Source organism: Bos taurus, chromosome 27, assembly GCF_002263795.3.
Source record: "Bos taurus isolate L1 Dominette 01449 registration number 42190680 breed Hereford chromosome 27, ARS-UCD2.0, whole genome shotgun sequence".
Taxonomy (NCBI): Eukaryota; Metazoa; Chordata; class Mammalia; order Artiodactyla; family Bovidae; genus Bos; species Bos taurus.
In genome coordinates this window covers 2400599-2415116 of record NC_037354.1, presented here as the reverse complement: position 1 = coordinate 2415116, position 14518 = coordinate 2400599, and the positions used below count along the sequence as shown (strand labels likewise).

At 39.5% G+C, this 14518-nt stretch overlaps 1 protein-coding gene across 2 annotated transcripts in view; it reads left to right on the top strand.

The window, feature by feature from the left end:
- Positions 1–14518, top strand: part of CSMD1 (CUB and Sushi multiple domains 1) — a 2064317-nt gene that overhangs the window by 1798336 nt on the left and 251463 nt on the right. For both annotated transcript variants that reach the window (XM_059882319.1, XM_024986326.2), the window contains exons 27-29: positions 2626–2817; positions 8596–8734; positions 12503–12690. In XM_059882319.1, coding sequence (XP_059738302.1) covers positions 2626–2817; positions 8596–8734; positions 12503–12690 — 519 coding nt within the window. The remainder of the gene's footprint in view (positions 1–2625; positions 2818–8595; positions 8735–12502; positions 12691–14518) is intronic.

Here is a 14518-nt window from a genome sequence, read left to right as displayed (position 1 = left end):
TACTAGTTCCGTGGAAGCACCATTGTGTTGCCTAGGTGATGGCCACAATGGGCTATGATTCTGGTGCTTGAATTCTCTAACTGCTCTTCTCTATTGTAAAGAGTTGTGGGTTACGGGTGTGACACTCCTGGCATCCTAACTAGAAGCTTTGTGTCCTCAGGTCCATTCCGCATTCCACTGCTGAACTGGTCTTCTTTCAGGGAGATGTGCTTGCCTTCTGCCTTGCCTGCTGATCTTTGCAGCTGATGAGAGTGGAAACTGAAAGAATCTTCCTCAGTGGCTCTGACTCAGCATTTCCTGCTCTCTTTCCATTGAAAAACTTACTCTTTTTTGATACTTATTGAGAACGCTCCTTCAAGTAAAACTCCCCTACTCAAAACACTAATAATTACAATGGCAATGATGACAGGCATGATAAGCCAGCCTTCGTGCAGTGGGATTAAGGCAGAACTGAAATGGAGGGTCTGCAAGGCCCAGTATGACAGTAAAGTAAGTTCTCTGGAAACATAGCCACTGAAAATATGCCAAAGGTGTTGGACATGATTAAGTTTAGCTTTTTAAAATGTATCACTGAAACTGCAGGACAGTAAGGGATCCTCAGAGTCACCAAAGTAATGTGAGATGCAGAAAGGCCATGAAATTAAGGGGTTGGCTTTGTCCTGGGAGCAGACCCAGGTTCGATCTCTAGGTCAGGAAAATCCCCTGGAGAAGGGAATGGCAACCCACTCCAGTGCTCTTGTTTGGAGAATTCCATGGACAGAGGAGCCTGGTGGGCTATAGTCCATGGGGCTGCAAAAAGTTGAACACGACTGGGTGACTTTCTCACTTTACTTTCCCCTGAAAGCATCTGTCAGTAGGACCCTAGTGAGACTGAATTTCATTTCTGAGAGTCTGTGGGCTGAAAAGATAGGAAGAAACATCTGAGAGCTTTTCAATATTGGAAATATAATCAGATCCGCTTACACACTGCTAGAACTCCAAGAAGGAAATGGCAACCCACTCCAGTGTTCTTGCCTGGAGAATCCCAGGGATGGGGGAGCCTGGTGGGCTGCCATCTATGGGGTCGCACAGAGTCGGACACGACTGAAGCAACTTAGCAGTAGCAGCAGCAGAACTCCAAAGAGAGGTCTGCTGTCACTACAAGGGAGAAAAGTTAGATGGTAAAGACAGATAGACGGATGGACAGATACGGATATAGACACAGGTATAGAAATAGACACAGGGACAGAGAACTCATAACCACAAGCAGGTTTCACACTAGCTTATAAACGAATTTGTGCCATCTCTGTGGTCCAAAATGCCTCAGCAGAGACTTTATTTTAAAGAGGTAGAAGGCTTCTCTTCTTCCCGGCACATGGGAAAGTCAAATGAGAATCCCCTCTGCATAAATGCACCTTCAAAAGAATTACTGCAAGTGAAGTCCCATAAATAGAAGAGCAAAATCAATATTCAGGGGCACCTTAGACTCTGAGAGATATTGGAATCATTATCAGATCAGACCATAAGAGTGTAAAAAACAAAAGTGAATAAAATTATGAGTAGAGAACAAAATACTGTATAAATGGCCAAAGATGTTTGAACAAAATGCTAGCAGAGAAACAATGACAGGAAGTTTAAAACTCAACTACATGACAGTATAATAAATTTGATGCAGATGGAGAGAAGATTATGATAGGAAAATGGTCTAAAAAATTACCCAGAAGATGGAACAAAGATTTTTTAAAAATGAAAAGTTAAGAGACATGAAGGATAGAGACATTTGTCAAATTTTAGTTCATATGAGGGGAATACAGATAATAGGAGGGAACTGATATTTGATAAGATAGTTGCTTAATCTTCAGATTTAAAACTTTGAATGTGTTCCAAGCAGGACTAATATAAGAAGGTTCATTCATAGACATGATATTGCAAAACTTTTATTTCCTTAGAAATATAAGGCAATTCATGCATAGACATCATATTGTGAAATGTTAGGACATCAAAGATAGATGATCTTAAAGTCATTCCAGACTGTGAGATTAAGAAGGAAAACTGGAAAGCAGAAAATTGTAATACATTAACAGCATTGAGGGAGAAATGAGAACAGAAACATCTACTGATCCTACAGTATCAGGTTAGTAAAAATATTCTTTAGATTAAAGGAGAATTTAAAATATTTTTAAAGAACTAAAGGTGTTTTTGGACAAAACAGTTTAAGAGGGTTTGGGTCATCTTAGCTGGTTGTCACATGAGAAGGCATCAACCCAAGGAAAATGTATCCTATCTTATTTTCCTCAAGTTTCCTTGAGATTGGGGTTCTCAAATCATTTAAATTGTGGCATATATTTTCATTAAAATATTGTTGAGAAAAATCAAAGGGAAATGAGTGTGTGTGCATAGCATCATATAAATCCTTAATATTTTCTATAATTGGTTGAATTTTCATCAGGATTTTTCTAGCATCTGTTCAAAGGAAGCATAATCAAGATGCAAGTTATCGAATATATTCTTGAGGGAAAAAAAATGTTCACATGTGGACAAGTGATTCATTATGCCGATCAAAGGCGCTTCAGCCACAGGGCTCCACATCTGTAAGAGTGTAGGGATCACGTCTCCAGTCACTAATGTGATGTCCCTTTGTTCCAGCATCCATCGCATCCACCTGCAACGACCCGGGTATGCCTCAAAACGGTACCCGCTACGGGGACAGCAGAGAACCTGGGGACACCATCACCTTCCAGTGTGACCCTGGGTACCAGCTCCAAGGGCAAGCTAAAATCACCTGTGTGCAGCTGAATAACCGATTCTTTTGGCAACCAGACCCTCCTACATGCATAGGTATTGTGCAATGGAATGTAGCAGTTTTAAATTGGGGAAGGGGTGCATGCTATCATTAAAATTGCTCTATAAAATGCATTATTCTTCAGAAGTATTTCTCAAGAGTTTCTTGCATACCCTCAGGTTTTCTGAGATTACATTGAAATTTTATTATAAACCTTTAAACTTTATTTTATTAGGTGAAATAAAGGAAGTAGTTTACTTAATGTACAGTAATTGACATTTCCCTAAAATTTCCTATCCTTAACAAATCTTATAAAAATATAGATCAATCAAGTTACTGTAATTTAAAATTTTGGGTGGCTGAAAATTCATAACCCTACCATTGTTGTTCTCATTTTTAATGTAGAAATGTGCCCTTAAGCAAAGGCTACTCAATAAAGAATATGTTCTCTTTTTAGATAATTTTTCTGTAATAGCAGTACATTTTAATAGAATCCTAAAACCTAGAAATTATACTGCTATGTCAATATACAGATAAAAGGAAAGACTTCTTTCTGAAATTTACTATAATTTTGCAGTTTGACCTTATTAAGAAGAAAACAATCGGTATTGCAGACCTTAGTCTGAACAACCAATATCCAAGATACCTGCTTGTGCATTCTCACTCACTCAGTCGTGTCTAACTCTTTGTGACCCCATGGACTGTAGCCTGCCGGGCTCCCCTGTCCCTGGGGTTCTCCAGGCAACAATACTGGAGTGGGTTGCCTTTCCCTCCTCCAGGGGATCTTCCCTATCCAGAGATCGAACCTGTGTCTCCTGCATTAGCAGGCAGATTCTTTACCACTGAGCCACCTGGGAAGTCCCCTATTCTATTACAAATATGGTTTTAAGGAAAGACATATTTTTTTATAAAGTTATTCATTCAATTAAATTGTCCATTCAATTATTTTGCCATAAATACCTATTTATGGTAGCCCATCTTAATTTTTTTAAAACCTTTATTATTTTAATGAACAGTCACAGGGTAATTTGTACTTCCTTATAATCTGTTTAAAAAATATAAAATTGAATTAATCTGCAAAGAGAGGAAGTGATAATGAAGTCATATGCTCATAGTTAATGGCCCAGTTTGCATCAGATGACCTTGAGGGAATTTTGTGACTTAAAATGATTTCTATTGTCATAATGCACAGCAGTGAAAAAATTCTCAGTGGTCCCATGGTGCTATAATGTACAACTCTTAACTTATTGCAGAGTGCTTGCAGGAGTCTGGAGATAGATGAGATCGACAGCTCTGCTTCTTAGCACATGGAGGCCTGTCAGAGAGCTACCATGCTTGTGTAAAGTTCTGCGCCGTATTTACATTTCATGACTTTCATGAGTACTGTCATACATTTCATCTCAAGCTGAGTCATCAGGAGATACACCAGATTTCTTCGTGTTCCTTTTTTAAAGTGGAGTAATTACCTATAAATGCAACCAACATGTTAAGCCATTGGTCTGTTTTTAAATCAGGAAAGGCACTTTTTCCCTCAATTTGCATGAGTTTAAGCTTATGGACCGGAGAAGGCAATGGCAACCCACTCCAGTACTCTTGCTTGGAAAATCCTATGGATGGAGGAGCCTGATAGGCTGCAGTCCATGGGGTCGCTGAGAGTTGAACATGACTGAGCGACTTCACTTTCACTTTTCACTTTCATGCATTGGAGAAGGAAATGGCAACCCACTCCAGTGTTCTTGCCTGGAGAATCCCAGGGACGGGGGAGCCTGGTGGGCTGCCATCTATGGGGTCGCACAGAGTCGGACACGACTGAAGCGACTTAGCAGCAGCAGCAGCAGCAAGCTTATGGACGAGTATATAAAGAAGCAATATGATTACCAGTTAATCTCTTGAAGTTAATTTCTTGGTTTACATTCATTTGAACAATTCATTATAAAATTTGACCACCTTCCCAACTAATCTATGGTCTTTTTTGAGTTTGCCTCTTAGTTATCTAACTTTGGTCAGTGACTAGGTAAATGGGTTCTCAGCAATGAAAACAGTTAACACTTCATCTTTCTTGAGTATCAGCTCCATGGATAAGCTAACATCACTCCCAGGCAATAGAATATCAATTGTATTGGCAACAAAAACCACCCACACACATAGATATTATGTAACACAAAAATGGAAAGCACATATCTAGGAATAAATGAGTATCTTTTCATCCCATTGTGAACATTTTTCCCTCAGAAAAGAGATTATGCTTTTGTAAGATAGTGGTCCACCTTAGTGGTGGTCGTGGTTTGGTGCTCATCTAAATTCTGTTCTGCTGATATGAGACAATTTTTACTTTTTTTTTTTGCTTCTTCCTTATGTTTTTTGTGTAAGTTTTATAAGCTACAGTTAAGAAAAAAGATGAAAAAGCACTGTCCCCTGTTTACCTAAGGGCAACTGCTATTCATGTGAACATGCATATGTGTCATAGTTATTTTATGTATGTATAACCTATATTTTAAATATTTTTAAATGATAGCACCCTGAATGATTGTTTTGTAATATATGCTTTTTACTTACCAGTACAGGATGAGTATCTTTTACTGTCCTTACTTATTTTTTTACTAATTAACATTTCTGCCTACAGAGTTGCTCTCTGGATCAATAATGACCAATATTGATCCCGCTAATCACTCCTCCGTGCAGAGTTAGGTGTTTCAGCCTTTTCCCTCTCACAGAAATTGCTGAAATGAACACCACTGCAGAACACATCCATGATTTTTTATGAATGACATATTTCTACAAACTTATCTATTTCTAGAATTTTCAAAACTTTTCCGGAAAGATTGCCCAATTTCATCATCATCTCTTTGCAACCCCATGGACACCAGGCTCCTCCGTTCATGGGATTTTCTAGGCAAGAGTACTGGAGTGGGTTGCCATTTCCTTCTCCATAATCATCATCAGCCATCGTATTATTGTTTATTTTCCCCGACTCAGAAAAAAAATGCTATATATGGTATTTGTTAATCTCATAATATGAGCAGGACATGAAGATTCCTTGGTGGTTCAATTGGCATATTAAATTAGCCGTGAGATTGAACTGTTTTTAATTTCATAGTCTCATTGGCCGCTTGAGTTTGCTCTTTCCTATTGACAGGCTAGCGTTTTTCCATTTTATTCTTAGTGTATTTTTCCCTCCTATTTGCTGTTCTCTTTCTCTCGCATGCTTTCATAAAATCTCTCAGCTGCTCCCCTGTTCGTATGTTACTCCAGTGTTCATCAGCATTGACTGCTCACCCTTCCTACGGTTTGCTTGGATGCCACACTCTTTTCATTTCACAAAGGAATCCCATGATGGAGGCACCCCTGGAACTGGGACTTTCTACTGAGACTTAAAAGACCGATTCTCCAGACCACAGGATTCTCACTACCTCCTGATTCTGAATAAAGTGTCTCTCGACCATCTCCACGGTTTCAGATTTCTCAAGTAGCCCACAATACCTTTTGTCCAAGTTCAAGTTCTAAAGAGCTCTGCAAAGCAAAAATGCATTCTAAGTTTGCAGACACTTAATTTGGTGGCACCATCCTGTCCTGGTCTACAGGGAAAACTATTTTGAGACTGTTTATCCCATTTAGTGGTGTGAACATTGAAATGTTTTGGTGCAGAAGTAGCGATGTGTCTAGTTAAAGAGCGCTGCTGCACACCTCAGTGGATGAACTTGTTATCCCGGATGTCGGGAGGAGTGACCCTGAGGGTTTCAAACAAGGGCCTGTTGGCTGATATGGGTTTGAGGATTTATCTCTATGTCCATTCCCCCTGGAGAATTTCTAGAGTGTCTGAATTGCATTTGATACTGAATCTAATCCTATCCGAAATATTGTGCAAGCTTGCTAATGAAAATCTGATGAGACTAAAATAAAGAGTCCCCCATCAGAATAGAGAACAAACCCAGCAAGATAGTCCTCCTTAATTCCACACCAAGGCTTTAAATAACCTCATTTGAAAATGCCCCCTGAGACCGGTGGGAATAAGACAGGATCTTCCCTTTGTTTCTTATAAATTAATATTTGGGTCTCATCCTGAACTCTTCCTGCTGGTGGCACCCTTGTACGTGGTACCCTGAATCTGCCAAGTTTGTTCTTTTCAAGCCTGGACGGAGCAGCATTGCCTGAGACCCTCAGGTGCCTCCCTCCCCACCTCAGCACCACCTCTTCTTTTGTTCAGGCTCTGGTGCTCCACGCTGTCAGGGTCCACTTGATTCCGGGGAGGTGGCGTCTCGTCCTGCGAAAGCCACTCTGTGGTTGCTGTTCGGTCACTAAGTCCTGTCTGATTCTTCACGCTTAGCTGATTGTTTCCACCCCATTTATTAAAATAAAACTTCATGCTAGGGGAAATGTGGTTGAAATCATTTTTGAGAAAATTATATTGAATTGCTCTTGAGAGTACATCTTTAAGAATTTATTATAAATATTTCCTGTGATATTATTCAGAGTTTGCCTTTGATGAAACTGAAGTTATAACAAAATGTCTTGGGATTTGTTAGATTTTGTCTTATGGAAAGTTAAGTTTTCAGGATGTTAAATGGGTATTTAAAGACACATTCATCTCAGAAGATTACAAAGTGTATGTCTTCATCTTATTTTCACAAAAAGTCCCTGTGTGTTTGTGTGGGGATTATCAGTAATTAGCATATTCCCTTCTCTACTTGTTTTTTCCCCTGAACATGTACATAATCAATGAAGTGAAATAAGGTATACAGTTTAGAAGGAACAGTACAATTTAATCAGGGTGTACACGTGTTCCCCATCCTGAACCCCCCTCCGACCTCCCTCCCCATACCAAAAACCAATATAATATTGTAAAGTAAAAAAAAAAAAATTAAAAAAAAAGAAAGTTATTATCATTAATCAGGGTAATTTTTTTTTTTAGAACAACTTGGTGACAATTCACAGTATTCAGTATGAAAACCTTTAACCTAGTATTTTAACAAATCTATCTAAAATTAGTGTGTGTCAATTTTGCAGTGTTAATAACTTTCACAGCATAGAAGCTTTAACAGAAGTCTTATCTAACTAAATGTAAATAGCCCCCAAATTTTCAGGCTCAAGAATCAACCACATAATCATTGACTTATATAAACATTTGTGATTAAATCTAAAATGCTTCTTCATGATAATAACATACTAAGCACTGTGACAAAATGATATTTTTATGGGTTTTAACTTTCTGCCAAGCCTCCTCTTGATCATGTGTCACTAGATATCACCTAAATCTTGTTAGTTTTGTCATTTTGAAATCTGGGCACAGTACCTCAAGCCCTGCATATAGCAGAGGACTATGAGAAATCTATGAAATAACAAATCTTCATTTATTCATCATATATTTCCTGCATACTTATTATGATCAAAAACTCCTAGGCTTAGGGTTACAAAAGTGAACAGGAGGTGAATGATCAATTATACCATTTGAAGCAAACTTCCGAGAGTAAGTGAGCAATGACTTCTTTGTAAACCACAAGAAATGACCAAAGAATTGACATGGCCATAAACTGATATCAATGGGGATATTTTACCCTCTCCAAGTTTTTTTTTTTTTTCTTATATTTATAGTGTACTTGACAGAAGTGTGGGGGATTCAGGTAACCTATCCAGTTTAATTGGGTAAAGTTTGAATGTATAGGATGTACATTTCATTTGCCAGCAATGATAATCCTCCTTAAAAATGAAGTGGGATGGTATATAAAATTTGGTAATGATCACATTAAAAATGTGCAGACCTCCTGGGTCAGTTTAATAATGCTGCGTGTAACCTCTGACAAGCTCCTACTGACCATGTCCTTCTCTCCCTGCGGCAGCGGCGTGCGGAGGGAACCTGACCGGGCCCGCGGGGGTCATCCTGTCCCCCAACTACCCACAGCCCTACCCGCCTGGGAAGGAGTGCGACTGGAGAGTGAGGGTGAACCCGGACTTCGTCATTGCCCTGATATTCAAAAGGTACTGTGTTTTGTGGACTCCCTCCTTGTAGCAGGACTTTAAATGTCATACCTGGAGATGAACGCACTCATTATTTCAGAGGGCTTTCAATTTCACATCTAGTGAAGCCCGAGGTCTTGTATCTAAAAGGGATAGCATCCGGCTGCAGGATGACAAACCTGGAAATCAGTTGTTTTGCTTTTCAATGTTCTACTTGAATTAGGATACACATGATGTGGCAGGAATTACTTATAAATACTATCTTGCACACATTTTTGCAATGTATTCCACATGAGGGAGCTTAATTTACAGAATATTCAAGAAAATAAAGGAGTGATTTAGATATACTTGCGGCTTCCCGGTGGCTCAGTGGTAAAGATTCCACCTGCTAGTGCAAGAGAGGAGGGTTTAATCTCCGGGTCAGGAAGAAGTCCTGGAGGAGGAAATAGCCCATTCCAGGATTCTTGCCTGAAAAATCCCATGGACAAAAGGAGCCTGGTGGGCTATAGTCCACGGGGTCACAAAGAGTCAGACACAACTGAGTGACTGACACATGGATATACTTGGTGTAATTTCTCATCAGTGTCTGATATTTCCCTTAGTGCGTGGGTACTAATCCATTTCCAAGTGCATCCTGTCTGACATCCCCAAGGTGGTGTTGTTATTAATAATCATTCAAATACTCAAGACTTGCTAGAACTCTGAAAACACAAATTCCCCACATTTCAATGCTGTAAAGTTTCAATTAATAGACATTAGTGCTTTTTAAAAAATGCTAACTTCTTTCTGCTAAATTAAATGGTAAAAGTTCAAATCATAATATGATTATATTACAAATTAAATTCTATAGAACTATCACATTATTAATATCTGGCATACAATAATCGCATCTTTCCAAATCCCAAGGTATTTTCCAAGTTTACATTTTGACTTTTGAACTAAATAAGGTGATAAAAGAAAAGTGGTTCTATATGCTGTCCTATTGGTCTCAGCTCTCCAAGGCAGAGTGGTCTAATCGTATTTATTTATCTGTCAATTGAACACTTTTCTCTCATTGAGATGTTTATATCAGTATTCCAGGGCTGGCTGTGCTCATCTTCCTCTGCTTTCTCCTCTTGATGAGATCTGACTCAGGGTAATTTTAAACCTCTGTGACTCTGAATTTTAAGTAGTTTGATAAGCCATCACTTCCTGAGTTTACTCAAGCTGCTATAAATTTACCAAATGACGAGTACTTTATTATGCCACTTGGCTATTACACAAAGGCTGTGAACATTTGCTAGGTTATGTTTTTGAGTATCCTCATGATTTTTGTTAATGCTAAATTCTGATGGAGCCTTTCTCAGAACCAGGAGACACCTCTGCTGCCAGGGGATTAAAAGTAAATTAACAATTAAAAGCCTTTTAGAGGGCACAAAACCTTTTTTGTAGGCGTTTCCTGCCTCGGGTCACAGAGAGTGACTCATTATCAAGTTTCCCACAGCGCAAGTCATCTGATAATATATAAGGCAGTTTTATATTATGCAAGTAGTTTTTCACTTAATGTTGTGCACCTCCCTGGAAGAAGGTTGACCTAGAAAATCTCCAAGTTTTCTTCTGATTCTAAGAGTTTGGAATCCTTTGCTGGCTGGGTGTCACAGACACTTGCACGTTTGGGACATCTTCTAAGAAATGGACAGCTTGTGTGTGCTTGGGTGGGACAGTTTTCTGGGACCTCAGCTCCTAGATTTACTGAGTAGACAGAGGGAGGAAGCCAGGGTACCAGCTGGGAGCAGAGATGCTCAAGGACCCTGGCAAAGAGGCTGCTATTGGCACAGGCTGCTCAGGACACGCTTTTAAAGAATGAGACTGCAGTCAGCTGGGGGGTGGGGGGAGCCTGGCAGAGACAGAAACAAAGGGGACAGAGAATGACAGGGCCTGGAGCACATACATGCGAGCTTCAAGGCTCGTCCTGTACTCAGGAGTCTTTGGGGAGGAATGTTTTATCAAAACTTCTGTAGACTTCGGGGTTGATGCCACTCACATATTGGAACCCAAATTGAATTTTGTTTAAAAGCATACCAAACTTAGGCCTACCTATTCTTGGGGTGTGTAGATCCATGCATCTGGTGTAGATAGATATAACACAGGATTTAACCAAAGGCACCATCACTATTTATAGGAATCACTCCAGACCTCAGTGCGTACATGATGGGGCATCCAAAGCAGAGGCCAGTTAGAATGTACTTGTTTGTGCCCGATCGAATTTCCATCATTCAGAATAATCTATCATAATAATTACTTCTGCCAGTTATAAGGGTGTCGCATGACCAGAATCTAAAAACATCCTTGTAAACTATTCTAACTGAAATTGTTATTACCATCAAATTCTATTTGGTTACTGCGATTCCTTTTGGCCTCTTTATTCACTCTGCAGTCATTCCAATCTTTTACTTCCTCTTCATTTCCAACTTCAGGGAAATTATCAGATAAACAGGCTCTGAAACCTTTAACAAACTCCTTGAGTAAATGTGCTCACATGGGAGCAAGGGCACCTTGACAGGGAGTAGGGCAGAGAAGTGCAGATGCAGGTATTACACTCATGTGGGGTCCATGGCTGTCCCCCCACGTTGCACGGGGCAGCTTTGGGAGGGACCTAGGGTTCATGCTTTATCACTTGAATCTCCAGATGAATTTGAGCCACTTAAACAACAGCACGTGTTTGTGATAATATCTAAAAATGCCTGACTCTCTCCATCCTTGTATATCCAAATATGCCACCAAAGGAAAGGGAAGACAGTGGAAGCTGCCTGGACTGGTCCACATTAAAGGCCCTGAAGTATCTGACTTAGAGGTGCAGGGACAGAGGAGGGCCAGGCAAAATGGACTACAGCAGTGCCTCTGTCTGGTGTATTTGCTATTCTGACCCCACTCTTAGATGCCTGAACCAAGTTCAATCTTTTACTTGAGAGTAGACGTATGTTTCAAGTTCCCAGATTATTGTCATCCTTATTGTCGTAAATGGCAGAGACATTTAAAACCATATCCCACTTGAGAGCTTTGGACTTTAATTGTCAGACACTGGAAATTATTAGGGTGTTCACAGTACGAGAGAGACAGAAATACAGAGAGTGGGAAGGGGAGAGAGGAAGAAGGAGGGAGAAGGGAGAGAAAATTGGAACATCCAGTCATGGTGAAATAACGTGAGGTTTGACTTCCACACTTTTTAAGGACTGCAAATACTGGCCAAATTACCTAAGCAAGCAGAGACAATTACAATTTTAAAAGTAAAGAACCAAAAATATTTTTGAACTTTAAGAATCATCAGCAACACCAAGGATTAACAGCAGGCAGACTCTTTACCATCTGAGCCACCAGGGAAGCCCAAACACCAAGTATATATATTATTAAACTAAAGATATTTTCACATAAAAATCAAATATCAGTGGAAATACATCACTTCTGAACCCCCTTCCTTTAAACTGCATTCATTAGAAATATCACAGTTACAGGGAAGAGACACTGTATCTATGTCGCAAAGACTCATTTTCCTTTATGTATCTTCAACATCATACTGTATTGAAGATAATGGTTATTATGTACAATACTAATAATATTTGTTATAACTGGTGTCTGTTGTATTTATTGCCATTTTCATTATTATTGCATTTAGCTTTTGGATCATCCTGCTTTTTAAAAGTTAGAATACAAAGGCAAATACAATCGCTGTGTGCTCTCAGAGACTTGATAGTTGGGAAGAAGAGAGACATACAGGAGGTACGGAAACTCATCAATACTCTTTCCTTTCAGTTTCAACATGGAGCCCAGCTATGATTTCCTGCACATCTATGAAGGAGAGGACTCCAACAGCCCTCTCATTGGAAGTTTCCAGGGCTCTCAGGCCCCAGAAAGAATTGAGAGCAGCGGAAATAGTCTTTTTCTGGCATTTCGAAGCGATGCTTCTGTGGGCTTGTCGGGCTTTGCCATTGAATTTAAAGGTACTGTGATCAGCTTAACTGGCAAGGAAAGTAATTTGTATCAGAATTGCTTTCATTGTAAACATTTATTTATAAAGTCTTGCCTCTCTCTTTAATGCATAAAATTCTGACATCTTTCCCACCTGTCTGGGGAAGAGGTTCCAATCTCTCCAGAGGAGAAGAAATTTCCAACATGCATTTCTACCTTAGCCAAAAGAAAAGAAAGTAGGGGAGGAAGTTTTGTTTTAGTCTTTTCTCCAGATTCATGCCATTTAAAGATAAATTATGATTGGCGCTGGTGCTAAAGAACCTGCCTGTCAATCCAGGAGACATAAGAGATGTGGGTTCAATCCCTGGGTCCGGAAGATCCCCTGGAGGAGGAAATGACAACCCACTCCAGTATTCTTTCCTGGAGAATCCCATGGGCAGAGGAGCCTGGAGGTGGCAGCTACAATCCATGGGGTCTCAAAGAATCAGACACAACTGAAGTGACTTAGCACATGCAATGAATAATTGAAGTAATTAAGAACTATTTTAAGATTATTTTACTCTCTTGTTTCTCTAGGATGACTCAATATAAGTATACCAACCAGCTTAATTTTATCTCAGTATTTTTCAAAATGTAAAATATTGATTGCCCTTTCCCTGTCCTTACACCCATGGTGTTGGTTTGATGGGGAGTAAGTACTGATCCCAGGGCTTTCCAGGTGGCACTAGTGGAAAAGAATCCTACCTGCCAGTGCAGGAAACAAAAGAACACGGGTTTGATCCCTGGGTCGGAAAAATACCTGGAGGAGGAAATGGTAACCCACTCCGGTATTCTTGCCTGGAGAATTCCATGGACAGAGGAGCCTGGTGGGCTACAGTCCATGGAGTTGCAGAGTCAGACATGACTAAGCGACTGAGCACACAGGGACACACGCATACACAAGCACTGATTCTGCTCACATCTTTCTTCTTTGGTCACATGATGAGTGTTGCCCACTTCTCTGGGGTCTACCACCCACTGTCACCAGCATCCAGAGAATACACACAGAAAACTCACAAGTAAAAACCACCCCAACCTAAGCATTTTGCCCTTGGGGTAATGAAAATAAATATATATATTTTTCAAATCTATTTCTCATGTTAACAAGGAAAACATGGGGCACCTTACAAAGAATTAGAGAAAAGGACTTACCAACATATTAATTGACAGTAGTGAGGGCTTTATAAAAATAATGAATATGTATATGTATGTATATGTTTGTTTAAGCGTGTGAATTAGTTGTTACCAGAATTGTAAAATAAAACTTAGACTGTTTCAACTCCTGTTAAACTTTTAATGAACTTGCATTTATTTATATGATTTTTAAGGAGAAAATGAATCTACTTCTTCCAAAACACTAACATCTACAAAGTTAACGATCTTTATTACAGTTTATAATTTTATCACTTGAAAATGGAATCTTTATTGTGTCCATGTTTTACATGAAATATTCCCTTGGTATCTCTAATTTTCTTGAAGAGATCTCTAGTCTTTCCCATTCTGTTGTTTTCCTCTATTTCTTTGCACCGATCACTGAGGAAGGCTTTCTTATCTCTCCTTGCTATTCTTTGGAACTCTACATTCAAATGGGTATATCTTTCCTTTTCTCTTTTGCTTTTTGCTTCTCTTCTTTTCACAGGTATTTGTAAGGCCTCCTCAGACAGCCATATTGTTTTTTTGCATTTCTTTTCCATGGGGATGGTCTTGATCCCTGTCTCCTGTACAATGTCATGAACCTCCATCCATACTTCATTAGGCACTCTGTCTATCAGATCTAGTCCCTTAAATATATTTCTCATATCCACTATATAATCATAAGGG